General features: G+C 45.6%; 3 protein-coding genes across 14 annotated transcripts; 1 reads left to right on the top strand and 2 right to left on the bottom strand.

Annotated features, from left to right (window-relative positions):
- Positions 1-1433: 1433 nt before the first annotated feature.
- LOC104916166 (E3 ubiquitin-protein ligase TRIM39-like) lies at positions 1434-9275 on the bottom strand. 2 transcript variants are annotated; one of them, XM_010727156.4, is made up of 10 exons: positions 9120-9274; positions 8176-8279; positions 7371-7493; positions 6585-6623; positions 5828-5854; positions 4642-4662; positions 3938-3991; positions 3539-3559; positions 3022-3048; positions 1434-2300 (listed from the first exon to the last, which is right to left on the bottom strand). In XM_010727156.4, the coding sequence occupies exons 2-10, from the start codon at positions 8249-8251 to the stop codon at positions 1747-1749; spliced, it is 942 nt and encodes a 313-aa protein (XP_010725458.1). In that variant the 5' UTR covers positions 8252-8279; positions 9120-9274; the 3' UTR covers positions 1434-1746. The 2 variants fall into 2 exon arrangements, with proteins under 2 accessions (XP_010725458.1, XP_010725459.1); XM_010727157.4 differs by lacking the exon at positions 1434-2300 and having other exon boundaries at positions 3022-3248; positions 9120-9275.
- Positions 9276-13066: 3791 nt separating this feature from the next.
- On the top strand, positions 13067-21574 carry LOC104916165 (uncharacterized). 9 transcript variants are annotated; one of them, XM_085214781.1, is made up of 9 exons: positions 15797-17710; positions 18062-18106; positions 18288-18581; positions 19367-19405; positions 19664-19687; positions 19763-19787; positions 20086-20141; positions 20792-20823; positions 20938-21105. In XM_085214781.1, the coding sequence occupies exons 1-9, from the start codon at positions 17641-17643 to the stop codon at positions 20953-20955; spliced, it is 603 nt and encodes a 200-aa protein (XP_085070907.1). In that variant the 5' UTR covers positions 15797-17640; the 3' UTR covers positions 20956-21105. The 9 variants fall into 9 exon arrangements, with proteins under 9 accessions (XP_085070910.1, XP_085070907.1, XP_010725455.2 ...); XM_010727153.4 differs by having other exon boundaries at positions 15798-17710; positions 19619-19687; XM_085214784.1 differs by lacking the exons at positions 15797-17710; positions 19763-19787 and adding an exon at positions 13067-13144 and having other exon boundaries at positions 19619-19687; positions 20938-21574.
- On the bottom strand, positions 18897-27541 carry LOC104916164 (uncharacterized). 3 transcript variants are annotated; one of them, XM_085214773.1, is made up of 9 exons: positions 25394-27541; positions 25202-25305; positions 24807-24851; positions 24332-24625; positions 23347-23385; positions 23074-23169; positions 22976-23000; positions 22706-22749; positions 18897-19766 (listed from the first exon to the last, which is right to left on the bottom strand). In XM_085214773.1, exons 1-9 carry the CDS (start codon positions 25564-25566, stop codon positions 19729-19731), a joined length of 858 nt encoding a protein of 285 aa, XP_085070899.1. In that variant the 5' UTR covers positions 25567-27541; the 3' UTR covers positions 18897-19728. The 3 variants fall into 3 exon arrangements, with proteins under 3 accessions (XP_085070899.1, XP_085070900.1, XP_085070897.1); XM_085214774.1 differs by lacking the exon at positions 18897-19766 and adding an exon at positions 21813-22142 and having other exon boundaries at positions 23074-23097; XM_085214771.1 differs by lacking the exon at positions 18897-19766 and adding an exon at positions 21816-22142.
- Positions 27542-27614: the final 73 nt, after the last annotated feature.

Raw genomic sequence — 27614 nt, 5'->3', positions numbered from 1 at the left:
AGAAGATGGAGACAATGTTGAAACAACTTCACAGCTGTAGCTATGCTGCTTCTCATCACCAGGAGGAGGCTCTGGGCAGAATAGGAAATCTGGTGATTTTAGCTCCATGTCACATCCTGATTCCTTTTAATTAGAATATTTTTTTTTGTGATTCTTTAAATTAGAATGTTTTTAGGGGCTTCCTATTTACTTAGCAGAAGAACACACACCAAAAAGAAAGGATAAAACACTCCTTCCAAATGATCAGTGACTTCAAGTCTGTGGATGGATATTGTGGAGTGAGAGCTGCTTGGATGAGGTGCCCAGGAAGATGTTTTTCTTGTTTATTTTTCCACACTTAGCCAAATGGATCCAAGGGTCTACATGTGAGCCCAAATGCTTCATAACCTCCTTCCCTGTAATCCAAATGTCACTGTTAGAAACAGGAGTGGGCTTCCTTTCTGAAGTACGTATTCACGAGCCTTTTCAAATGCCATCTGTTTGGTTTTGTGAGTTTTGCTTTTGTTGTCATGGTTGCTTTTGTTTCTACCTTCCAGGAATACAAAAATCCTTCCAAGCCTTACCACTACCACAAATGTTGAACACACAGCCACATATGTTGCACTCACACCAGGAGCTCTGCATTACCCAGAATCATAGAAGATCAGGTAATAGGTTTGGAAGGTTTGGTCAGTGATGGGGAAATGGATCCCACAGACCCCATTGCTGCCATAGCACTGAGCTTTCAGCTACCACTGCAGAGAGCAAGCACTAAACCCTTGGAAAACCAAAATGATGCATAGCAGAATTGCCCCCCGTGTGCAACAAATCAGGTGTCTTCTGCTTGAAGTTGAACAACAAGTACAGGGGAAAACGTTTGGAGAACAGAACTAATGAGTAGATAGTCATCAGCAGACAAGGGAAAGAAACGCATGAAGAAGGAATTCCGTACAAGGTGAGCCCAGAGCAACACCAAAACTTGGCCCATGTGAGGACAAAGATGGCCTTTGCCTCTGACCACGCAGCTTTTCAAGATCTAGAGGTAACGAAGCATTCATGGAAAAGATGTGATCTGCATGCAAGGACAGTGGCTGACATGCATTCCTTTGAAAGCTAGATGTTTCACTTAGGAACATACAAGGCTAGGTCATAGGAAGAGTGGTGATACAAGAATAGAGAGATCTACAGAACCCTTTCCCAAAATATTATACTAAGGGATTTCCCTTTGTTCTTGTGCTAAAAGAACATCCTCTCCAGGAATCCACCACGTTATCCTTACTGGAGATACAGTGATGAAATCACATGAAGAATATTACTTTTTCTAGGAAAGCTTTCAAATCATGTTTTTGTGCATGACGCACCCCACTCTAGGACATAACCCAAGGAGTCTTTAGAAAAGGCCTGCTGTGAGGCTGTGTAGAAAGAAAGCTATGGAAAGAACAAACACCAGTAAATCAGTCTGGGAAAATACTGATTTTATTCTTCACATTAAAAGCAAAAATGGAGATCATTGTTTGACAGGTTAATACCTACATGACGATGCAGTTCCAATGTGTAGTGATGAGCCCAAGAGTCCCAATAAAGATTCACCTTGACAAGTCCTAAAGTGATGGAGGCACTCTGTAGGCAAATGAAGGGACACATAATCTGTTCCAAGGTCTGTGCAAATCAGCAGTGGCATGAGGATACAAGGAGAATGAGGCAAGGCAGCAAGATAGTTTTCTCCATGAAGATACGTGTGTTAATGCCTACAGCAGATTTCACTGACTACTCACCATAAGAACACAACGTTATTGGCTCAGGGTCTTTCTTTCCAGCGCTGCTACCCAAGGAAAAAAAGGGAAAGAACTTCCCTTTCTTATCACTCTCAGCAATGTTGAAAGTATAGAGAGTCATTTGACCTTGGGGATCATAGAATGATAGCTGCCCAGCTGAGATGTCCAGTAGTATCCCAATCTTTTGTGGTTTCGACCTTACATTCAAACGCGTCCAAGGGTCAGTGCAGGCCCAGTATTCTATCCCATCAGACAGTGCCATGACCCAAAAGCCATTTCTGGGGCAGAGAATCACTGTCCCTTTCCTAGTCACAGCTTCAGAAGCTACTCCCAGTTCCCAGTTATTTTTCTTTCCCACATCCACTTCCCAATAGTGCTTGCCAGTGTTGAAACCCTCAGTTGCCAAGATGAAGATGTGGGAGTCGAACCTTTTGCTATTCATGGCCACATCTCTAATAGTCCCTGTATCCTTTACACTCTTTCCTTCATTGAAGACTTCCAGTCTAGGGTGAGCTGTGTCAGCATCTAAGGTTACAGAATTTTTTTCTGAAAAAAAAAAAAGCAGAAATAATCTTACTAGCTCTTCCTCCTCTGGATAATAGTCAATCAGGCAATCTGAATCGTCACCCCAAAAGCAAAAAATAGAACCCAACCAACTGTATTCTTATTTCCTTAGCTCCTACACAATGAATAAAAACAAGTGCAGTGGAGGCAACTTTTAGTCCCTCTACACTGTCTGTATCTGACATGCTGATACAGGGAAGAGAGACGTGCATTGCAGCAGGGCAAAGATTTCACTGGTGACAGTTACCACTAGTGTAATGGCAATGACAAGAAAGTGGGATTGAAGGGAGGAAATGGGTGGAAATCTATAGAAATGAAATCAGCAGTCTTTGTCACAAAGATACCACGTTTTCTGTTTGATCCATCATTAAGGTAATTATCAGGCTGAACACACTTGTCGTTGTCGCACAGGATCTTAAGTTCAGAAGGGAATAAATCTGTGGCTTGTACTGCAGGTTTGTCACCAATGAAGACACTCAAGTGTGCATGTGTGGCACTCTGGGATGTGCAAAAGGTGCATTCACACTGCTACGAATGCACCCTGTGCATTGTTACTAGTGCACAGCAGATTTCTTAAGAAGCAAAACTTTGAGCAAATGAGACAACTCATTCTTGGGTCTTGTTCCACATGCAACATACAGTTGTCAGAGTGAGAACATTACCCAGGATTCTCCCACTTCCCAACAAGTTCAAGAGCTCTCACCCCAAAAGACGAGTTTCTCCAGGTATTCTGCAGATAAAGACATGAAAATAGTGAGTAAGTCAGATCAGCTCAGAAGGCGATGATTTGCATAATGGAAAATAATGATCTTCCAGATTAGAGTGGGCATCTCCACAGCTGGTGGCAGTGCTCACTCTTGAGTTGCTCCATACGTTCCACAAGAGCTTAATACACAGACAAGCCAACTGAGCCTTCAGCATCCTTGTCGTCTGCAAGATTATGTGGTTGTCAATCAAAAATTATATAAAGGACTGGCACAGAACACAGTTCAACTGCTCATATGAACAGGACGCACATCAACCTCCTAACTACATGTTCTGCTGCAGTTTTTAAGTTATTTTCCACCATAATTTCACTTCGTATCACAGATGATAACCTTCAAAATCCTTCCCACTGAAGTGCTATGAGAATAGTCTGGGACCTCCTGACTGCAAAAATCTCCCTTTTTCTGTGGTTTACTTGCAGAGAAAAAATCAAATCAAAGGTCGGAAAAGCTTACCAATTCTTCTCCTTACGGATTCTGCAAAAGAATATAAATCACATTAAATTAAATTGAAACATTTTTTAAGATCTCAGCATTTCTATTAAGGAAAAAGAAGACACATAGCTGATTGAGATGCAAGTAGTCTTTTGAAGATATAAGGTTAGGACAAAAATCTCGGAGTTAAACTGCCATCCAAGAGGGAAAAATAGAAATTAAACGAGACAAGAACATCAGCCAGCCTGGAAAACAGCAAGCAGCAGGGATCAGAAGCAAGTCAGTAGAGTGCATTTTAGGGTCAGAAGGAATAAGAGTGTGTCGCAATGGAACTGATTACGTTGCATTTGTTTTTTGTTTAATTTTTACCACTTATGCAAGCTCCTTTAAGACTAATAGGTGGGGGATAGATTCACTTACCTGTCTTATCAACTTTTTCTGAAGCTGAGATAATGGTTTCTTCTGAAGGTGAAACTAAACAAAAGCAAACAACAATAACAAAACAAAACAAAAAAAAACACATGTAATGTTCAACTTTCAGGGTTAATTATTTGAACGATAGAATCGTAGAATTATTTGTCCATTTAGGCTGGAAAAGACTTTCAAAATCATCAAGTCCAACCACGAATCTGTTTCATCACTAAACTATGTCCCTTAGTGCCTTAGAGCCATGGGCTGCAAGGAATACCTGCTTAGCCACAAGACTTTGAAACAAATGTCCTTTGCAGTCCTTTATAACCAGGACTTCACTGTTCAGAAAGGGGGAAAAAAAGATTTTCATGGATCCCACAAGAGAGTAAAATTATTCTAGGACTGGGGAGAAGGAGGAGTAGCTTAAAGCTTCTCATGGGAAGCTTTAAAGAGATTTTGGGCAAAATTTAGTGCAGGATACTTAGGGAAATGCTAGAAGGTAGAAAGGAGTTGTTGAGGTGGACTTGGGAGGAATCTCAGAAAGAAAGGATGACAAAGTCTGGCTAGTTGGTACGCTTGTCTGACCAGGTGCTGTACTAGATTCCTTTTTGCCCCTCCAACATCATTCTGAGCTGCGAAGTGTCGATATTAGAAACAGTAACTATACATTATTTTGTTAGCACCTACTCTGCACAGAGATTGTACAAACTTACCTTCTTCTGCAGGGGTTTTTCCTGCAAAAGATCAAAAGCACTTTCAGTCAGTGCATAACCCCTGGGTTACAAAGTATTTCTGGTAATACAATCTACCAGTTTGAACCCATGCCTTCCTCCAAGGGATCTTGGGCTGCAAAACGATACTTTAAATGGCCAAACAGAGAACAGATCCAAACAGCTCTTGTGGTTTTTCTAATAATCTTTCAGGAAAAAAAAAAAAAGAAAGGAAAAAGGGAAGAAATGGAGAAAGGGAGAAAGAAGGAAAGGGGGAAAGAAGGAAAGAAAAGGAAGGAGGGAAGGAGGGAAGAAAAGGAAGGAGGGAAGGAGGGAAGGAGGGAAGGAGGGAAGGAGGAAGGAAGGAAGGAAGGAAGGAAGGAAGGAAGGAAGGAAGGAAGGAAGGAAGGAAGGAAGGAAGGAAGGAAGGAAGGAAGGAAGGAAGGAAGGAAGGAAGGAAGGAAGGAAGGAAGGAAGGAAGGAAGGAAGGAAGGAAGGAAGGAAGGAAGGAAGGAAGGAAGGAAGGAAGGAAGGAAGAAGGAAGGAAGGAAGGAAGGAAGGAAGGAAGGAAGAAAGGAAGGAAGGAAGGAAGGAAGGAAGGAAGGAAGGAAGGAAGGAAGGAAGGAAGGAAGGAAGAAAGGAAGGAAGGAAGGAAGGAAGGAAGGAAGGAAGGAAGGAAAGAAGGAAGGAAGGAAGGAAGGAAGGAAGGAAGGAAGAAAGGAAGAAAGGAAAGGAAGGAAAAGGAAAAAAAGAGAAGAGGAAAGAGAAAAAAGGAAATAGAAAAAAAGAAAAAGGAAAAAAGAAAAAGGAAAAAAAAAAAAAAGGAAAAAAAGAAGAAAAAAGAAAGAAGAAAGAAGAAAAAAAGAAAGAAGAAAAAAGAAAAAAGAAAAAAGAAAAAAGAAAAATAGAAAAAAAAAAGAAAAAAGAAAAAAGAAAAAAGTGCTTTTACTAAAATTCCTTTGTGACTGCTTGAGAATAGAGGCAGCTGATAAAAATCACTCTTTAACCACCTTTAGAATGGTGCTGCTCTCACAGCAGATCCAGTAGATGACAGAGCCGTGGAGACTCTTGCCAGTATTAACTTAAATGGAAGACACATGCAATCTTACAAACTTCTGAGATCCTGCTTTAGAGGTTGAATATGGCATAGATATTCGTTTTTTACTACTTTGTACACCATAACTCTTACCTTCAGAATTTTCAGGAATGAGTAACCCTAAAGAGGAAATAAAGAACAGAGGTTAGTGTTCTTGTTCCTATGTCCATCCAAACAAAAAATATTAGTTGAAAAATTTAATGTTCTTATTTCAGTTGATCACTCAGGATGGATTCTCAGCTCCAGGAGTAATTAATAGAATCATAGAATATCCTGAGCTGGAAGGAACCCACAGGGTTCAGCCCTTTTTGACTGCTAAGGCAGACCATTCATTCAAATTCAACTTACTACCAACTAAAGCTCCCAGAATCCATCTTCCCTCTTCCCCTTTTCTTTTGATCTGCCTTGGGAGAGAAGAGCTGTCTCCTTGAGTTGCCCTTTGATGGAAAATGGATGTGTGGGCCTAGATTCACTTTCCCTTACAAAGATATGTAGAGACTTAGCGTGTGCTAGGGGTGCACAGATCTGCTTGGAAGACAAACAGTGTCTTATGACACCTGAAATGACATTCATGCTTGTATTTCTGCAAATGAGTCTTGGATATTGGTGATGACACTGCATTTCAGTCTGAAGTTACAGCAAGGCACGCACCTCAAAACTTGCAAAGTCTCTCATACTCTCAATTTGATTCATTCCTTACATCATCTGGGAATCACATTTGGGTCACATCCCATGATCCCATATATACCTTAGCATCTCTGAAATGCACACTCCAAACAGATACACAATCAAGCACTAACGAAGACATCTGTAATCATCAACATTTACTCTACTCTAATCTACACTTTACCTTTTTCAGAATCTCTTTCAGGATCCTTTGAATGATTAACTGAAAAAAAGAAAAAGAAAAAAAAAAAAAGAAAAGAGAGAGAGAGCATGAAAACTCCACAGTAGATGTGAAAGCTTAAATGTTAAACTTTCTATAAAATATTGATGTCTTGAAGTTTTGGGATCATCTAGTGTCTGGACAGCTTGATTCAAACAAATCAAGAAGGAGGTGCTACTGAATGGAAATCAATCTAGTTGTACTCTCTTCTTGTTCCTTTTCCCTCTCATCAGGAAGATGAAGCCATAAAAAAATAACAGGCACACTTTGGTGCAGAGGGAAGAGTGACCTGTAAGCATGTACAATGAATATACTGAGAAATTAGCTTTTTGTTCTTTTTTTTCTTTCTTTCTTTTTTTTTTTTTTTTTTTTCTGAGTCTCATGGGAACAACAACATATGAGAACAGTCAAACTGTTGCCTTCTCCAATCCTGCAAAAACATGTATAACCTTACGGTGAAGGTCAGCACCTCAGAGAAGACCATTAATGCCAAGATCAGAGACAGGTTTTATGGCATGGACTACATAGATTAGATGTACCCAACAGTGATAATTGAAGGATTGGGAAGAATGATAATCGATTCTGCAGTTACTCCTCACACTTTGGCAAGGTATGGTCGAGGTGCTTCACTCTAACCCAGCATTGTCACCAGGATGCCATGTAAATAAGGATGGAATGAGGACAGCAGAACTTGGAGTTATGCTGTAGGAGCACATACAAGCTGCAGATGTTGGGAGAAAATGCCTGTACCTGAACAGCAGCAATAGTAGAACACAATGATGATGACGATGAGAAGGAGAATGGAGACTAAAGCAGTGACACCTATGAGGAGGTTGTGGTTATCTTCAATAGATTTGGATACATCAAGGGTTTCTAGCAGAAAAAAAAGAAAAAAAAAGAAAAAAGAAAAAGTTAGACTCCTGAATTTAGAAGCCTACATCGAAGTATTCAGTTGTGATTTTAAAGTAGGATTTAGTCAAAACCCACAGGGCTCCCACGTCCTTCTGCAGAAAAGGAGAGGACCTCACATGGCATTAAATGGTTTAGGCAACCAAATTCAGCCTCCCAGTGTGGACAGTGTAGGATGACTCCACATGGAGATAAGAGCAGAGCAAGGAGATTATTATATTCCCATACTGTTCTCTCCTGTCTTCCAGCACTGAGTGATCCACAGACCTCCCGAGTCACGTTTGTCCACAGTAGCATTTGATAGATTTTGTTTATAGGAACTTATCCAATCCTTTATTTGGATTTGTGTTTTCTTTTGCTCTGCTACACAAAAATAAAACTGTTGTTACTACAATTACGAGAGGTGGAGCTGGAATGAATTAAACAGCTAAAGGTAGAGTGAAAAGAAGAGGGGGGTTGAACTCTTCATTTCCAGGAGAAGGAAATGAAGAAGCCGAAAGCCATGAACTATTACCAGAACTGGAGAGCACCCCCTAGTGTCTGAATACAGGAATGCAAAAGGCTGCGCTGCTTTTTAAAATTTATTTACTTATTTATTTACTTACTTATGAGAAGCTCTCAGATGTTACAGAGAGGAGGCATTTACCTGCAGGAGTGATCTGGAGCAGAAGCATAACACAGAAGAAACAACAGCTCATCTCAAGACTGTTCACCTGCCACATTGTTTCTTGCAATGCCTTTAAATCTGACCTGAAAGATAATTCAGAGGAAGCAGTGGCAAAAACAAAACCACACGACAAAACACAGTCACTGATTCTATACTATTGGTTGATCTTTCCTGCTGACAGGGTGGGTTATGTTTGCACCTGAGTAGCTGACACCTTCTCAGTGCATGTTTATTTCTCTGTAACCATCAACTCTTTCACTTTCCTCCTTTGAGCTTTTATTGCTGAGCACAATGTCCCACGGTACGTGACAAACCTTTGGTCAGCTCTCTTGGCTTTTTCCTCTAAATGCTTTGCCCACCATAAGCCCTATTCCCCTGTGCTGCTTGAGGGGATGAGGTAGGAGTGGGTGGATGGGAGGAAGGTGGTTTTAGTTTGCTTTAGTTCACTTTTCTCTGGTCTTCTATCAATTACCAATAAACTACATTAATCTCCCCTATACTGAGCTGGTACCAGTAGTAACAATAATTAATATATTCATTTCTTGTCTTCATCTCATCCAATGAGCCTTTTTCCATAGTATCCCCACCCCCCACCCCCGTCTTGTGACTTTTACACAGGGCTGCCAGACATTCATGCGACATTTGCCACATTTTGGAGTAACAGTACAGTTACTACGTGCCTCTCCTCAGCTGAAAGAATTTAGCACCTGGTCTCAAGATAAAGGCCAAGCATCCCAAATGTCAGCTGAACCACAGGTAGAGTCATTTAGACAGATGAATCCCATCTTTAAACCAAATATAACTATTTTAAAAATACGAGTCTAATCCACAGAAGCCAACAAATGGAAATACATACAATTTGAAGTTATAGATCAGAAGGAAATTAAAAATATATACATAGAAATGGATATATGAGAATTTACCTGTACAGAAATCGGTGAACTCATAAATTCAACTGGAACTCTGACTGCACAGTTAAATATAAACAGCGCATGGCATAAAAAGAAAGGCAATTATGAATCACATGAAAGAAGGTGGTGCTGGCATCCGTGACTGTTCTTCCCCATTGGTAGGATTTCGTTCTTCCTCCTGAGCTTCATGAGTTTCCCACTTGCCTTTCCAGGTGTATCTAAATGGCAACCAGACAATTCTGATGTAAAAGACATTCTTCCCAGTTTGGTGTCTTGTCCAGATGTCAGATGCCCACCCAGCTGTTTTCACTCCCCCTCCTCAACAAGACACAGAGAATAAGATGAAAAAGATCATAAATTGAGATAAAGGCAAGGAGGTCAGTTACCAGTTATCACAACAGGTAAAGCAGATTCACTCTGGTGAAAATTCAATTTATTGCAAATTAAAATAGATACGAGTGGTGAAAACCAAAGACAAAATTGAACCAACACTTTTCTTACTTCTGCTGCCCTTCCTGGGCTCATTTTCACCCTTTTATTCCCAACCCCACTGAGTTGCACAGGACACAGGGAATGAGCCTGTAAATTATTATCTTCTGCTCCTTCTTCCTCACACTTTTCCCTGCTGTGGGACCTTTCCCCACAGCGTGGGTCCTTTCCAGTGGCCGCAGTCCTTTAGGATCAACCTGCTCCACACTAAAGTCATCCTCTCTCCTTTATATTGGCATGAAAATCCAACGCAGCCTGGCTGTTCAACTGATTTCCATTTCATTGAACGTTCCACTCAGTATCTCTACAAGGATATTACAGGAGACAGTATCAAAAACCTATCACCAAGAGCAGGTGAACAGCTTCCTCTGCTTTCTTACCATCTACTGAGGTTGTTTCCTCATTGTAGAAATCTTTCAGATTAATAAGGCATGATTTGCCCTTCACAGAGCCATGCTGACTGTACTCAATTACGTTCTTGTTTTGTTTGGAGGGGTTTCTCCAGCTCCTTCCCAGGGACTGATGAAACTGTTTGGCCTGTAGTTACCTGAGTCTTCCTTCTGCCTTTCTTGAAGTTGCAGTTGATTTTTGCTCTCTTCCTTCTCTCCAAACTGCTATGAGCTTCCAAAGATAACTGGGAGTGGTCTTTCAATGACATCAGCCAGCTCCCTCAGAACTGGTGGATGCAGCCTGTCGGGCACCATGGATTCATGTATGTTATATTACTTTTGAGTACTCGCTAACATGGCTCTCCTCCACCAAGGACAGCATTCTTCTTCCTCCTTCTTCTCTTCACTTTCTTGAAGAAAATTCAGTTTTGTTTCTAAGGCAGCTAAAAATACTTCATAGAATCATAGAATGGACTGGGTTGAAAAGGACCACGATGCTCATCCGGTTTCAACCCCCTGCCTTGGCAGGGCTGCCAACCAGCAGACCAGGCTGACCCAGAGCCACATCCAGCCTGGCCTTGAATGCCCCCAGGGATGGGGCATCCACAACCTCCTTGGGCAACCTGTTCCAGTGCCTCACCACTCTGAGTGAAAAACTTCCTCCTAATATCTAACTTAAATCTCCCCTGTCTTAAAACCATTTAAAACCATTAAAGCCATTCTCCTTCGTCCTGTCACTGCCAACCCACGTATGCAGCACTTGCTGCTTTATATTTCAAGGAAGAAACAGTCGTGAGAGGTAATATTAAGAGGTAAGTCCAGTGAAAATCCAAGAACATCTGTATTCGAAGGCATGATCTCCTTCAAAGTCACCCCCACTTCAAACCAAGTTTTTTCAGTGATATCTGCCAAGACCCAAGGACAAAAAGTCTCAGTTTACAATGCACCTTGACAAGAAAGTACTGGTATTACAGTAAAACAGCAGCTGACCTTCAGGCAGAGCTACACCGTGAGTTAATCTTTAATGTCTCAATCTTCATTTCAGTTCCACTGTTCAGAGTTCACTCTCTTTGATCTATAGACTTAAGATGTGGAGTCCCTTCCTAATGGGAAATAGCTGAAATACAATTTTTAATTCTGAAATAAGGCTCAATGTTGATCACAGGCAGTGGACATCCAAGTCTTCCTTTCTGTAACACCAAAGTACCCTTTGCATCTAATTGCAATACAAGGATACTTCCCTCCTATGGCAGTTAAGACATAGAGGAGACAGTGAGGAGACAGTATTGGACAGGAGTCCAATACTCCTGATCTGATCTTCGTAGTACACAGTGAGCTGGAACATTTAAAGAACACTCAGGGAAACAACAGGGCCAATAATAGAGTGGCAAAACATAGGAAGAAAAAAAAAAAAACACAACAAAACAACAAAAAACTTTACAGTTTCATAAAGTGTGATGTGGTTTAACTAAATACAAGTTCTCTGTTTCTTCATTTCTGGTATGATGAGTTCACACGTCCTACCTATGGCTATGCAACTTGTAATGCTCTGCCCTGAGTGAACTGAGGTGTTCTTTCACATGTGGGCACTGAACATTTCCTCTGTGCTTCAATAGTTATTTCCTTTGCTTATTTAAGTGTTGAAGCAAAAAAAAAAAAGAAAGCTTCTAAGAAAAAAATCCAAGGAAGAAGAATCTTTAAAAAAGCAAGGTAAGGCAGATGGATGGACTAGATATCTCTGTGGTCTTTTTCAACACCAATGATTCTGTAATTCTGTGATCTCCTTCTCTGAGAACTCACTTAGAGAACCACTCACAACTATCTGTCCTTTATCTGGAGAGAGATTTCCTTGTACTCATAAGGGAAATTATAAAGCACTTATCCTCTCATCTAAACTGAAAAATTTATGATGATGTGAAAAACAGGCAGATCTGTAAGATCATTTCTGGCTCCAGCACAGGAAGATCAGTTCCTTCCCCTTGCCATTTCCCTATCAGATGTCTTCAGACCCCTTCTTTTCCCATCCTTCAATCTAGCAAAGGCACCAGGAGTGTGGCCCTCTATACAGTTCAGTGCCTTTTTCTCAGGTACCCAATATTTCCACTGCCAGGGCCATAACTACCCATGTTCCATCCAGTTCCCTATAAGATTCTGCAAGGAGTCTTACAGATATCAAGCCATTGCTTGCTAGCTAACTCCTGTGTTTTTTTCTTTCTCATGCAGAAACTGAAAAAAATTGAGAGAATGACTTCAAGTGCAGGTAAGGTAAAATTACTTTCTCCATACTGAGGAAGTGCTATTTAGATTTTCCTAAGCTAATTGAGATGCTCTGTCCCATGTCCCTGGGGAGCTGGAGTGAGACTCTCTGGGATCCAAAAAGGCAATGAATTATGACCCGACTTCTCTCATACTCCTTCAATGGCATGTTCCAGCTCCATGCAGCAGGATACTCCTCCTGTCCTAAAACCATAACAGAAAACTTGCTCCTTTCCTTGTGAGGAACATGGATACTACATTGGGCATTTTGATCTATTTTTTTTTTCCCTCAACAGACTACAGAAAAGCTCGAAGATACATGGGTATGTGGACTTGCAATAAGACACCAAGGTTAGACATCAAATCCAAGTGTCAAAGCTAGAAATAAGCCTCCTTCTGGAACTAACTGGCCAAAACATCACTTTACTGAGCACTTATGAACAAGGGTTGGCACCTCCCCTAGGTCTAGTTACATCAGTGTGATGTCCCACAGTACCAACACATGAGCAGTCCTCTTGGGAATGAAGCAGTCATCCCTTCCAGAAAGCTGGCATCACCCTTTAGCTACAAGCCTGATATAAGAGCTGGAGTTCTATGTCTATAAAAGACACCAAGTTCCTCTTCTCATAAGGGTCCTTAAAGATCCTTATGCCCGGAATTCTCATTCTTTTTTAATTTTTAACTAGTAGCTCCTCCTCTCTCTTCTCAGTTCCCATCACCCCAGATGAAGCATGGAAGAACCCTGAGCTTGTCCTGTCCCCTGATCACAGAACAGTCCATCACAAGCCCCCTGCTAAGGGCTCCATCATTGAGAATCATCTTCCCATCACCCCGGGTAGGGAGGACTTTGCTCCTGAGCATCATTACTGGGAGCTGCAGTTGATGTATGAACAGGACAGACAGGTGAGAGTGCTGACAGAGACTGCGAGGGAGAGTCTGAAAGGAGGGAGCTGGGATAATCTTTCTGAAACTGGGATCTGGTCACTGGGGAGGGCAAAAGACTTGTCACGTCCCCAAAAGGGAACTGGATTTGCTGTTCCTGTGCTTTTGCACTCCATGTTTCTCTCCATTAAACAGAAGACAAAATGGGAAACGGTGACTTTTCCTGTGGTGCTGAGATATTTTCCTGACTTCCTGTTAATTTGCTATTCAAGGGGGATCTGAAGCCTTTCCTGCTCAGGTTGTGTTAGACTCCCATATATCCATGTTCTTATTCCTGGAAGTCCTTTGCAGTCATTTAGCTGATGTCATTGTTTTCAGGTGGGAAGGAGTCTTAGTACAGACTCCAGGTCTCGATTAATGTGGTGCTTAATTTTTGCCTTAAGGTTCTTCCCTTGAGAGAAGCTGCCCTTCCTCTGAGGATACGGTTTAAGTCCAGTACAAAAGAGAAATTTGTTATCCGGAGTTTTTCTTGTCTCAGTACACTCAGCTACTGTTCCCACCTTCCTAAGCTTCACAAGTGATTAAACCCAGGTATCACTATGTGGGAAGTTTGGGAGCATTGGAAATCTGGCTGCTTAGACTATAAATGAATGTCCTGCTCTGTTGTTTTTTGTTTGTTTGTTTGTTTTTTAAAAGTCATATCTCGTTTTTCTTTCTGATTTTTTGTGGTTCATGTTCTCATTTATGTAACACTTCCAAATTTTAAGAGTGGATACAACGCTACTGACTCTTCCATCAAGCTGCTGATTTCATTATAAAAGATTCTTATATTTATAAAGCATGACTTCCCCTTGGGGAATCCATGCTGACTATTCCTGATACTCCTTTGTGTGCCTGGAAATGTTTTCCAGGGTCAACCATTCCACCACCTAATGGAAAGGCAGGATCATAGAATTGTAGAATCATTTTAGTTGGAAGGGGCTCTTAAGGGTCATCCAGTTTAAATCCCCTGTAATGAACAGGGACGCCTAGAGCTCTATCAAGTACTCAGAGCCCTGTCCAGCCTGCCTGTCTCCAAGGACAGGGTATCCATCACCTCTCCGGACAACCTGTGACAGTGTCTCACCACCCTTAATGCTAAAAAAAAGAACAACTTCTTCCTTATACCCCATCTAAATCTCCTTTTCTTTAGTTTGAAACGATCTCCTCTTGTCCTATCACAACAGACCCTGCTGAAGAGTCTGTCCCCTTCTTTCTTACAGCCTATTACTAACAGGTCACTCTCAGCTCTCCCCAGAGACTTCTCCTTTCCAGGCTGCACAGCTCCAGCTGTCTGTCCTTGTAAGGAGGTGTTCCATCCCTGGGATCATTTTTGTATCCCTCCTCTGGACACTCTCCAGCAGGTCCATATCTATCCTGTACTGAGGGCTCCACATCTGAACACAGTAGTCAGGTATCAAAGTGCAGAGCAGAGAGGCAGGGTCACCTCCCTGACCTGCTCACCACATAGCTTTGCATACAGTTGGCTTTCTGGGCTGCAAATGTACATTGCTGGCTCATGTCCAGCTGCGGTCCTCCAGTACACCAGATCCTTTTCGACAGAGCTGTGCTCTATCCTTTCATTCCCTAATTTGTACTTCTAGTAAGGGTTGCCATGATCCAGGTGCAAGATCTTGTACTTGGCTTTGTTGAATCTCATGATGTTCTCCTGGGCTCAGATCGCCTGAGTCCTTCTGGATGGCATCCCATCTCTTGTGTGTGTTGACTGCACCCCAAAGCTTGGTGTCATCTGCAAACTTGCTGAGGGTGCACTCGATCTCACTGTTGATGTCATGTACTTGCTCGTCACAGTACTGACCCCCACGGGACACCACTTGTCACTGATCTCCATCCAGACACTGAGATGTTGACTACCATTCTCTGGGTTCAATCTCGTAACCAGTTCCTCATCTATCAGACAGCTCACCCATCAAATTCATATATTTCCAATTAGGAATGAGGACCATGTCAAAGGCCTCACTGAGGTCCAGACACATGGTATCAGTGTCTCTTCCTTTGTCCACTGATGCAGTTACACTATCATAGAAAGCCACTTGGTTGGTCAGGCAGGATTTGCACTTGGTGATGCCGTGCTGGTTATTCTGTAATAATTCTGTGCATAGATTCCAGGAGGATCTGCTGCTTGATCTTTCCTGGCGCAGAAGTGAGGCTGACAGATCGGTAGCTCCCAGGGCTCTCCTTTCTACCCTTCTTACATGACTGTGGGAGATAAACGGGGTGTCAGTTCATCTACATCCAGGGATTTAACATTATAATGTGAATTGAAAGTGGAAGAATTAAGTTAGCCCAGAATGAAGAGTAGGATTCATTCATCCACATGGAGGTATCTTACAGGTAATGTAGGCAAGAATCTGGTAAGGCAAAGATCTCAAAAGACACAACAACACTTGATAATCATTAACATTCCTTACATCTGGACCCAGATTGATAAGGAAATTAGTAATTCATCTTGCCTTGAGATGAAGCACATCAAATATGGAGAAGGTGCTCTAAAGACTCAATGTGAGCAAGTTACCAAATCGGAGCTCTCTGCACAAGAAGAAGATGAAAAATGTCAAGGGCATTTTTGATAAACGATCCCCAAACTGCTTTTGGGTCTCATTGTAGGTGTTTGGATTACAGTCAGGCTGCGACACAATCGGAACCTTTGCTTTTTCTCACTGTTCATCCATGCTGTGCAATAACTGCCCCGAGCTGGGAGACTGAGAGCAGAGAAATTCTGCCTGAATTGACACGCTCAGTGCTGCTACCAGTCAACTTACAGCACCTTTCATCAAAAACCAGCTGGAAGATGGGCAAACACAAGGGGAATCCTGCCCCACAGATCTCAAGCCCTTCCCAAGCTGTGTGGAAACACTCGGCCTGCCTTCATCGTCCAGCCCAGAGCAAAGCAACTGCGGTCATGCGGTGCAAACAGCTGATGTTCTTTGCAGCTCATCAGCCCTCTGCACTCACACACCTCGATGCTTTTGGTCCCTCAGACTGGAGATGTGCAGCTGCTGCTCTCTGAAATGCTGCTTCAAGCCCAGCTCCACACAAGCAAAGCATCAGGGAGAAATGCATCGTTTTGAAGGAGCGGTCGGGTGAATCTTGTGTGGGAGGAAAGTTCTCATTTCTAAACAGAAGAGGTGTTACTGTCTGCACAAAGCTGTAGTCTGGCCAGGCCAGAGAGCACTAAGAACGGGGATGCAAAAATAGCACCTGCTGATTTTGAGCACGCAGACGGTTCACCACAGAGTGAGTTCTCACACATGGCAACGTTTTGTGGTCTGCAGATTGCGTCCAGCCCTCTGTTGATCACCTCCATGGGCTGATGCAGGGCCAGAGCTCCCAGTGGCTGAGTTCCTCCGTTCTCAGAGCAGACAGCAGAACCGCAGCCGTGGTCCTGCTCTGCCCCTTGACTTCACCATCAGCCCTATATCCAAGCAGGGACACGTTCTCAATTGTGAGCCCAGAGAAAATGTTTTGTGGGACAGAGGAGTGGGGAGAGGCACTAGTTTACTTTTACTGCAAGGAATGAAACTGCAATGGCATTTCCTTGTGGTGACAACAGCAGTGACAGTGAGTGCAAGGAAGTTTTCTGCTGTTGGAGTTCTGCAGGTGATGGGGAGTGTGCAGCAGCAATGCACTCAAGGCATTGGGTTGCTTCCAGGCTTCTCACTGCTGGGATGCTCCCAGGAGGGTGAGATTGGGCTGAGAATGCAGTCTGAAGAGTAAAGGAGCAGTGGGGATATGTGGAAAGAACATTAGAGATGCCTTGCCTGGCACACAGAGATTGTATGTAAAGGGACCTTGTAAACAAGATGGACTGTGATTGATTGCACAGTTTGACAGTGACAGGACAAAGAGAAAGGTTTTAAAGTAGAAGCGGGGTGATTAAGGTCAGATGCTCGGAAGAAATTCTTGATTCAGTGCGTGTTGAGGCACTGGCACAGGCTGCCCAGAGAAGCAGTGCATGCACCATCCCTGGAGGTGCTCAGGGATGGGATGGATGGGCCGTAGGATTCTATGATTCTACGGTAAACTGTATTCTCTTTAAGGTCCTTCCAAATCAAACCTTTCTCTCTGATGACTCTGTGATAGACTGGGGGTGGTCGGAAGGTTGGGAGGAGACAGAGCAAGGAGGAGAGCTGACCCCCAGAGACCAAAGGGACACTGCATGCAGAATGAGGCCATGATCAGCAAGGAGATGTGGGGAAAAGAGGGAGAAGGGAGAAGTTTCCTCCCTTCAGGAAACAGGAAACGCGGACCATGCTGAGGTCTCTACTGAAATAAAAGCGGTGTCTCTGCTGACGCAACAGATGCACCATAGGCAGCATCACAGCCTCTCGCTGTGAATAACTCTCCGTCAGCTGCAGAAGCACCGCAGGATGGGTCCACGGCTCACAACACAAACCTGTGACCATCTGCATCCAGCTCATTGAAAAGCAGGCGCCGGGAGGAGCGATCTGCAAACGATGTGGGTGCAGGCGGGATGGGCCACGCAGTGTCCTCGTGTCGCTGCCCTCCTGCTGCTGCTGGTGTTTGGTGAGTTGGGGATGCTGTGGGGAGCAGAGAACCTTGCGTGGAGCAGGAAACCCACCAGTGAAATTCTTGGGGTGGTGCTGAGAGTGAAGCTGAGAAGGAACATGCATGTAGGCATGTCCGAAAAATTTGAGACTTAGGAATGCTGTCTGAATTTGAATTTGAGGGGACTGCATCTGGAACTGAAAACACATCTGAACTGGGCTTGGGTATGCTGAGAAGGAGATGGAGGAGATGCAGTATGCAAAACACAGATGAGATTGTTCCTACTCCACAATGGGGACATGGGCAGGAAGATGTGGGTGAGCAGGACATTGTCCCCCTAACCAAAACCCTCTCTGTCCCACGGTGCAGGTTCTGGTGTGAGCACCCAGGACATCTGCAGCTCCAGGGCTGAAGGTGAGTGTGAGAATGGGTCCAGAAAATGAAGACATCGTGTGGGAGGAGATGGGAAGAGGGAAAGGAATCTTTCCCAATGAATTCCCAATGTCCAGCCCTGGAGTGCGGATTGTCCGTGCCTTGGGATACAAGGTGTTTTTCAACTCATGATGCTGGTGGAATCCCTGTGCCATCTCTCCAGGTACTCTCCAGGCTCCAGTCCTGTTCCTTAACGCATCCCGTGCTCAGGAAGGGGACGTTGTCCTGGCTCAGTGTGTTCTTCAGAACCAGTTTCCTGCTACCCGAATTGTCTTCTGCAAGGATGGGTTGGAGGTGTACAGCATGAAAGCCCAAGAGGGCAGGGTCATCAACTCCATGCTGCTGAGCATCACTGAGGGGAGCAGTGGGACATACAAGTGTTTGTACCTGCAGAGGAACGAGAAAAACTGGCTGAGGAGCTCTGCCCTCAGTCCTCCGTGGGACCTGCATGTCACAGGTGGGACATGAGATCAGGGTGGTGGGGACAGAGGTGCCAGTGGGACTGAATGTCACATGGATGTCCCATGTGCAGCATGAGATGCTATAGAGAGAGGAAGGCTCTGTAAGGGTTATCCAGACTCCATCCCGTGCTACAGAAATGGGGGTCTGCAGTGCCCAGGAAGAGAAAGAAAAGATAGGGGGTGGCCATGGTGCCTTTGAAGCCTGGGTAAGGATGCTTCAAGGATTATTGCAATATCATTATGAGCGTATGGAAGGGAAATGGGAGCGATTTCCAGGTGTGAGATTGTTCCTTACGGTGTGAGTTCGTACTCAGGAAGAATATGATGCTGTGGCCATGGTGTGGGGATGGCCCTAAGTTGTTGTGCTTTGGGCTCTCCACCTGGAACAATGGCATCAGAAAGAGTCTTTGTATGGTGTCAGTAAGGGAGATGCAGGCTGCAGTCTTGACAGTGGGATGCTGCCTTCCCATAGGCACAGAGGAACATATGAGTCCTTTCTAATTTTCACAGACACTGCAAGGGGAGTATTGTGCTGCAGTATCAAACAGTGCACACCTGCATCTCTGCCAGGCAATTCCTAATTCATTCTAGTTAGATTATCAGTCCTCTGTGTCACAGAAATCCCACATCAGCCCACCCGTCCCAAGGGACAGAGGTGTCTCTCTGGGCACCTGCCGAAGGCTGCATGCCCTGCCACCTACCAATGCACTGTGTGCTGTGGGCTGTGTGCTAGCAGACCTGGGAACACTTGGTCACTCAGTCCATCCATTTGTCCCACCAGGCCATGTGTCCAGCTCCACGAAAGGGACAGCACCCACAGGTGAGGGACTGTCCTTTATTCCTACTGTCCCCATCCCTCCCAATTGTCCCCATCCATCCCCTGTGTCCCCATCCCACCACTACCTCCTTATCAAAACGCAATGTTCGTATCACCCCCCTCTAACCCCTTCACACTCCTAAAACCCCAAAACTCCCCTCTGTCCCCATCTTCCCATTCATTCCCCAGTGCCCCACACTCTGCCTGATTTCACAGTCATTGCGGTGACATCACTGGTTTTCACCCTCCTCCTGTCTGTAGCCACCTTCTGGACCATCAAGAAAGGTGAGGGCTTGTGGGAACTGTGTGGGAAATTCATGATGCTGTCACAGCTCTGATGTGGGACTCTGCTTCTTGCAGGTGCCTGCAGAGAAAGATGCCAAAGGTGAGAAGTAAGGGCCTGGGAAGGGATGTTTGAGTGCAGCTAGGACTCTGGGGGCTCCTTATGCAGGGCAGCATTATCTGTGGGATATAATAAGAAGGGATTGCCACTGGATTAGAGAAGGAAGCATTTCCTCACAGGGTCATTTGCAAAAGCACGTGGATGCATGGAGGATGAGAGATTGCCGTGGGGTTGGATCAAGCGCAATGCCCAGTGCAAGGAGGCATCATTCCAGTGAATATCAATCCTGGACACTTCCCACCAAACACACAGCCCAAATTCATTTCCCTTTCCTCCCCAGGCAGCAGCACGTTTCCAGCCAGCAGATGGAAGCCACTGACTATGGAGAAATCCAGTGTGAGTGCTGGGCAAGCCCAGACCACAGGGATCCCTTTCCCTTGGATTTCCATTTGCAAACCCACCAGTTCCTTCTTTTCCTCACAAAACAAATTCATCAAGGGACAATTTCTCCATGCTGCTTTCATCCCAGTGCTCATGGTGACAAATCCCACATGCGCAGCTGGTCTCACACTTCAGACGCTGCTGGTCTCACACTTCAGGCTCCACTTTCTTCATTTCTCCTCCCTGTGGTGTTTGTTTGAAGCCCAGCCCAAGGCCCAGCCCCACACTGGAGGATGTGTCTGTGTACACAGACAGCAGTGGAGAAATGGCTCAACAAGCACGGACAGCCACAAAGAGAGGATGCTGTGGTTGGGGACAGGTTGGGATGCAACCCCACCACGCATGCACCTCGCTCTGTTTGCAGCTCAAATTTCATTGCAGAGCAGCAGGCGGAGATGTGCTGTGTAAAGAGAGACAATGCCTCCAACAATGGGAAAATTCCCCCAAAGCCCAACATCTCTGCTCCTCCATATCTTCCTGCACAGAGTGGGCAAACGGGGTTGGGCAGTCAGATCAGAGCCCAGGATCTGCTGCCCAAACCAATGGTGGGTCTCCTCCCTTCCCAAGTTGGTACTGAGCACTCACGGTGTTTTTTTCCCCCACAGATGCTGCCATTGTCCACTTTCAAAGGGACAGGGTGAGTTGGGGCCCTTCCCCCTGCAAATGAAGTGATACCTTCCCCAGACATCTCATGTTATTGTTTGTACACCTTCTCATGCATCTCCTTGTCGTACGTTCTCTTTGCTTGCAGAAAAATGGCAAATCATGAGATACATTCTCCAGCCACAGATCACACTCTCCTCTCTGACTTCTGCAAACACCTCCCCCCTGTTGTGCAGAACTGCAGCCCCTTGTTGCTGCTGCCACAATTGTGTGGTTCCTGCTCAGAAGCTCCAGCAATTGTTCTATTTGAGGGGCTGGAAGAACATTTCTGAGAGTTTGCAAGAAAGTGGAGGGGGGAAATCTTGCCAACAATTATGAAGAAGAAGGAGTCCACCTAGCTAGAAAGTGCTGCCCCAAATCTGCTCTTGTTTTTGCTGAGTATCTCCTGCCTGCTTCTTCGTGCGTGCGTGGCTCCTTCTGGTGCACCTCAAGTCTCCTTGTGCAGGGCTTGCAGGCTGCAGCTGCAGGAACAGGGCTTTGCTTTCCCCTCCAGCCTCCTGTGCAGCAGACGACCAACAGCAGAGCTCTATAGGCTGCAGCGTGGCACGGGCACCAGGGCTGGGTCACGGCCACTGTGTTTCCTTGCAGAGGGCTGCTGGGGTGTAACGTGGGGCTCTTTGTGTTTATGGGGTTTGCTGTCATGTTACATCTAGCAGAATAAGATTTATGACTTGCCTATGTACAGAACACCTACGCTATCAATAAAATATCAGAGATATGCCAAATTGGAGCATAAAGGTATGTCATGCAAATACACAAACTGACTTTACTGCATCATCAATCTCACCACAGTCCTGAATCAGAGGAATCATCAAGTGATGACGTGTGGTTATGCATTACTGCTGTGGCTTTAGGTGGAAGAAGCTCTGAAGATTCCCAGCCTGCCTGTGTTTTTGAACCCACTGTGAGCCCCAAGCACAAGATTTCTGTCAGAGACCCTATTGATAAGTGACACTTTTGCTGTGCTTTCCCAACTGTTCTTGCAGGGAAAGGCATGGATCAGCTCACACTTTCTGGCATTCTGTCTTACATTCAAAATTCAGAGCTCTTTATTTCAGATGCCTTCAAAACTCCAACAAGGAATTACAGTGGTCTCACAGCACGGCCACGCAGGGTTCCCCATGGGATTGTGGCAGGAAGGGGACTGCAGCCAGAGCACCACCACCACCACATCTGTGTTTGCATTTCCCCTCCAAAGCCTTGCCTTCTGTGGGCAAAAAATGCATGCTCAACTGCAGGCCTCCGGAAGAGCACAGCTCACCTTCACTCTCCTCATTTCATCCACGTTGGCATCTGCAGGGAGATCCTGAATGAGTGCCCAGCTATCAGCAGGGGAGAGACCTACCCCAGTCACCAGCACAACTGCACCCATGGGCTTCCCATGCCAAAATTCATCACCCTTACAGCTTCCTACAATGGCTCCTGAGGTCTGCCTTGTAGCCCCAAGATAACGCCCTATGTTAGGTGCCAAGTTTTGCTTCTGCATATTGGTTGGAGGCTGCTGTTTGCGTGAATTGTCCCTGTCCTCACCCAAAAAAAGTGCTCTGAACTGTCGCATTTCCCCTGAAACACTGTCCACTCAGAGCTGAGATGGAAAGTGAAACTGTCCTTATTTCATGGCAGTGTCAGTAAAGGGAGTGGAGACTTTTAGAAGAAAACCAGGCCATATTTGTCAGGGAGGCTTAGAGAGAAGATACCTGGATGGGACTGGGAGTATATTCTGAAAAATTAACTTTATCTGCTGTGATTGTCACGAGCATAGGGAGATGATGTTGATACAAAACAGTGCATATGTGATCATCTCTGCACTGTCCTCAATGCCTGGAGAGGAAGGGTGCACAAGGGCTGGCACTTACAGTAAGAATCGCAGTCAGCAGAAGATTCCTCAGCACTACCAACACTATGGAGAGAGATAGAGAAAGAAGAGAGGAAAGGCATTGAGGTTCCACCAAGCATACATGGGCCATTAGAGACATTCCCATAGGAATTGCTTTGTTTTCCAACCTCATCACCATCCCTCATCCACACAGCTGTGAATCCATGGACAAAGCTGACACTGCACAAGGAGCAGCACCCTAGGGTCCCAAAAGCCCGTAGATCCCACAGACCAGCCCCAAACTACTCACCTTCGGCATCTCTCCCTGCAGGCACCTGCAAGAAGGAGTGTCCCACATCAGAGCTGTGACGGCCTCATGGATCCCTCACAGTTCCCACAAGACCTCACCTTTCTTGATGGTCCAGAAGGTCGCTGCAGAAAGGAGGAGGATGATGGTCACTGATGCCACCACAGTGACTGTGGAGGCCAGCTGGTTGTTGGGGTCTGGGAACAGAGAGGAGGGATGGGGACAGAGAGCTTGGGGTTGATGGAGTGTGGTAGAATCCGAGGGGAGTGATGAGGACATGGGAGTGTGATAAGGATGTAGTGATGGGATTGGAGAAAGGAGAAGGGGAAGATTGGGATGCATGGGGACAGCAGGAGTAAAGGGGAAAGCCTCACCAGCAGTTGCTGTCCCTTCTGTGGAGCCGGACACATGGCCTGTTGGGACAAATGGATGGGCTGAGTATCCCCTGAACTCTCACCTCTGCATGAACACGGCTCCTGATTGTATTGGTATAGGGCAGAGCGTGAAGACACGGACAGGTGCCCTCCTCCAACACCTGGAATGATCTGGGTACTCCTACACCTCGGTATCAATTATTTAAATTATGGTGGATTAAGAAATGCACAGCAGAGATGCAGCTGTGCACTGTATGATACTGCAGCACAACTCCCTTCCTTGACCTTGTGGATAAGAAAGGACTAGTACGTTGCTCTGCCTAGATGGGATGGCAGCATCCCACTTGCAAGACTGCATTCCTGCATGTCCCTTACTGACACCATCAGAAGGCATTTTTTGGTGGTTTTGTTGCAGGTGGAGACACCCGGATCCCAAAGCACACCAACATAGGGCCATCCCCACACCATGGCCACAGCATCATATTCTTCCTGAGAAGGAACTCACACAGTAAGGGATGGCAGCATCAAATTTAGAAGACTGCATCCAGTGTTTCCCCTCCTGCTGTCATCTAAAGGCTCTTTCTGGTGCCTATGTTGCAGGTAGGGGCACCCAGACCCCAAAGCACACCAACATCTGGTCATCCCCAGACTATGGCCACAGAATCATCACCTTGCTGAGTAGAATCTCACACAGTAAGGAACAATCTCACACCTGGAAATCACCCCAAATTCTCTTCGTTATGCTCATAATGATATTGCAATAATCCTTGAAGCATCCTTACCCAGGCTTCAAAGGCTCTATGGCCATCCCCTATTTTTGCTTTCTCTTCCTGGGCACTGCAAAGCCCCATTTCTGCAGTGTGGGATGGAGAAGGGAATCCTCTCAGAGCCATCCCCACTCTACGACATCTCTTGCTGCACATGGGACATCCATGTGGTGTTACATCCAGCCCTGCAACCCCACCACCCTGATCTCATGTCCCACCTGTGACATGCAGGTCCCATGGAGGACTGAGGGCAGAGCTCCTCAGCCAGTTTTTCTCATTCCTCTGCTGGTACAAACACCTGTATGTCCCACTGCTCCCCTCAGTGATGCTCAACAGCATGGAGCTGATGACCCTGCCCTCTTGGGCTTTCACGCTGTACACCTCCAACCCATCCTTGCAGAAGACAATTCGGGTAGCAGGAAACTGGTTCTGAAGAACACACTGAGCCAGGACAACGTCCCCTTCCTGAGCACGGGATGCGTTGAGGAACAGGACTGGAGCCTGGAGAGTACCTGGAGAGATGGCACAGGGATTCCACCAGCATCATGAGTTGAAAAACAACTTGTATCCCAAGGCACGGACAATCCGCACTCCAGGGCTGGACACTGGGAATTCATTGGGAAAGATTCCTTTCCCTCTTCCCATTTCCTCCCCCACAATGTCTTCATTTTCTGGACCCATTCTCACACTCACCATCACCCCTGGAGCTGCAGATGTCCTGGGTGCTCACATCAGAACCTGCACCGTGGGACAGAGAGGGTTTTGGTTAGAGGGACAATGTCCTGCTCACCTACATGTTCCTGCCCAAGTTCCCATTGCAGAATAGGCACCATCCAACCTGCATGCCCTCATACTGTTTCTCTTCTGTGTGTCTGAGCAAGATCAGGTCCACTTGTGGTGCGTTTGCTGCTTCAGGGACAGTTCCCCATCTTTCTAAAGCACACGACATTGCTAACTGTCGTATTTTTGAAATATGTCTCCATCCTGCACCTACTCTACCACTGCACTCAGCACCATCCCAAGTCTCTTTCTCGTGGGTTTCCTGCTCCACGCAAGGTTCCCTGCTCCCCACAGCATCCCCAACTCACCAAACACCAGCAGCAGCAGGAGGGCAGCGACATGAGGACATTGCGTGGCCCATTCTGAATGCCTCCACATCGTTTGGAGATCTCTCCTCACGCTGCCTGCTTTGCTGTGAGCAGGATGCAGATGGTCACAGGTTTGCTTACTGACCTTATGACCCGTCCTGTGGTGTCTGCAGCCGACAGAGAGTTACCCACAGCGAGAGGCTGAGATGCAGCCCATGGTGCATCTGTTGTTTCTGTAGAGCCCCCGCTTTTATTTGGGATGTCAGACACCCCAACATGGTCTGTGTTTCCTGTTTCTTGAGGGGAGGAAACTTCTCCTTCGCTCTCTTTTTCCCACATCTTCTGATCATGGCCTCATTCTGCATGCAGTGTCCCTTTGGTCTCTGGGGGTCAGCTCTCCTCCTTGCTCTGTCTTCTCCCAACCTTCCGACCACCCCCAGTCTATCACAGAGTCATCAAAGAGAAAGGTTTGATTTGGAAGGACCTTAAAGAGAATACAGTTTACTATAGAATCATGGAATCCTACGGCCCATCCAACCCATCCTTGAGCACCTCCAGAGATGGGACATCCACTGCTTCTCTGGGCAGCCTGTGCCTCAACACCCTCTGAATCAACAATATCCTCCTGGGAGCTAACCTTAATCACTCTGCCTTTCGTGGAAACCTTTCTCTTTATCCTATCTCTATCAAACTGTGTCATCAGTTGCTGTTCATCTGTTTACAAGCTCCCTTTAAAATACAGCCTCCCTGCGTCAGGCAGGATTTCTCTTCTGTGCTCTCCCCATCTTGCCTCTGTGCCCTTGCTCCTTTGACTCCATTCTCAGCCCCAACTCACTCTTTAGGGAGTATCCCAGCGGTGAGAAGCCCTCCCACTGGGAGAAACCCAGTGCCCTGAGTGCTGCTACACTCTCCTCAACATCTTCAGAACTTCACCAGCAGAATGGTTGCTTGCACTCAGTATTACAGTTGTTGTCACTACACGCAATTATCCCTTCATTCACAGTCTGTGCAGGAAAATGAACCTGAGCCTCTTCCCACACCTCTGTTGGAAACTCAGCCACTGGGAGCTCTGGCCCTGCATCAGCCCGTCGAGATGATCAACAGAGGGCTGGACGCAATCTGCAGACCCACAGAACGTTGCCATGTGCTGAGAACTCACTCTGTGGTGAGCGATGAACCTCCTGCATGCTCAGAATCAGCCTGTGCTATTTTTGCATCCCCCATTCTTAGTTCTCTTCTTTAGTGAACCTGCCTACCTAATCTACAAGGCATCCAGATTCACACAGTGTCTAGAATTCTCAGGTGCTGAGTTTTTTTCAGTCTCCTGGATGGACTCTGCAAGTTGTGCCAATTTTTGATCAATCAGTAGAATGTAAAATTGCAACATAGACTTGACATAACGAATGTGAGTCACTTGCTCGGTGCAAAGAAGATGCTGCTGGAGATGATGTTGCCCGTGAACAGCACGGTGACATAGGATGGGGATGGTTGGTTATAATAACAGTCCTGCCAGGGGCAGGAGCAGGGCATCAGAATCACACCTGCCCCAATTCGCAGGGACCTCAGGGCACCTTTCATGGTTTCTCCTCCAATACCTGCTTGCATGATCTCTGAGCAACGACCCACTGGTTGGGTATGAATTAGGAAACAAGAAGCAATTCATTGCACAGTCAGTAGTAAAGGTTTTTCTAAATGTCTGCCCACTTCTTTGTCTTTGTGCTCATTGGCTTTTGCCCTTGTGCCTCACATGCTGGAAACATTCATCTTTCTGAGATCCACCCGTGCAATACAGCATCTTCACTGAGCTGCCTCAGCTCAGCTCTCAGAGGTACTCATTTCTCCTCTTTAGATGCAGGAGGGCTTGAGTCTGTTAAGCCCTGATGCACACCCCTGTGAATAAATAAGGCTCGTCTGGCCCTGTGTGAACAAATTCCAATGTTGTTTTGAGGAATTTGTTGTCCACATAGAAATCCTGTAACTGCCATGACATTGTCCAAGAGATGAGGAAACCCCAAAACCATATGGACCCTTTAACAAACAAACACACAGCTTCAAAGTGTACAGAATCAGACCACGGGGGGGTGTGCAGCCCACTGCTGGGTTTGCTTTCATTTTCACTTTTGCTCTGCTATTAAATCACGCACTGACATGGTGAGAGAACAAAGCCAGTCTGCGACGCAGAGGCACAGAAGATTCCCTTAGTCTTCCCAGTTGAATCTGATGTCCTTCTCTCTGAATGCACCCTCAGAGCGACATTCTGTGCACAGCAGCTGTGACAGAATCCTTGTGCTTGGAGCTCACGATGGGTACCAAAACACAGCCAGCCTGGGCATCTTCAGAGCTTCTTCCACCTAAAGCCACAGCAGTAATGCATAACCACACGTCATCACTTGATGATTTCTCTGATTCGGGA

The sequence above is a fragment of the Meleagris gallopavo genome, chromosome 33 (assembly GCF_905368555.1).
Source record: "Meleagris gallopavo chromosome 33, MGAL_WU_HG_1.1, whole genome shotgun sequence".
Classification (NCBI taxonomy): domain Eukaryota; kingdom Metazoa; phylum Chordata; class Aves; order Galliformes; family Phasianidae; genus Meleagris; species Meleagris gallopavo.
Note: the sequence above shows the minus strand (reverse complement) of the source record. Positions and strands in the feature narration are given on the sequence as shown.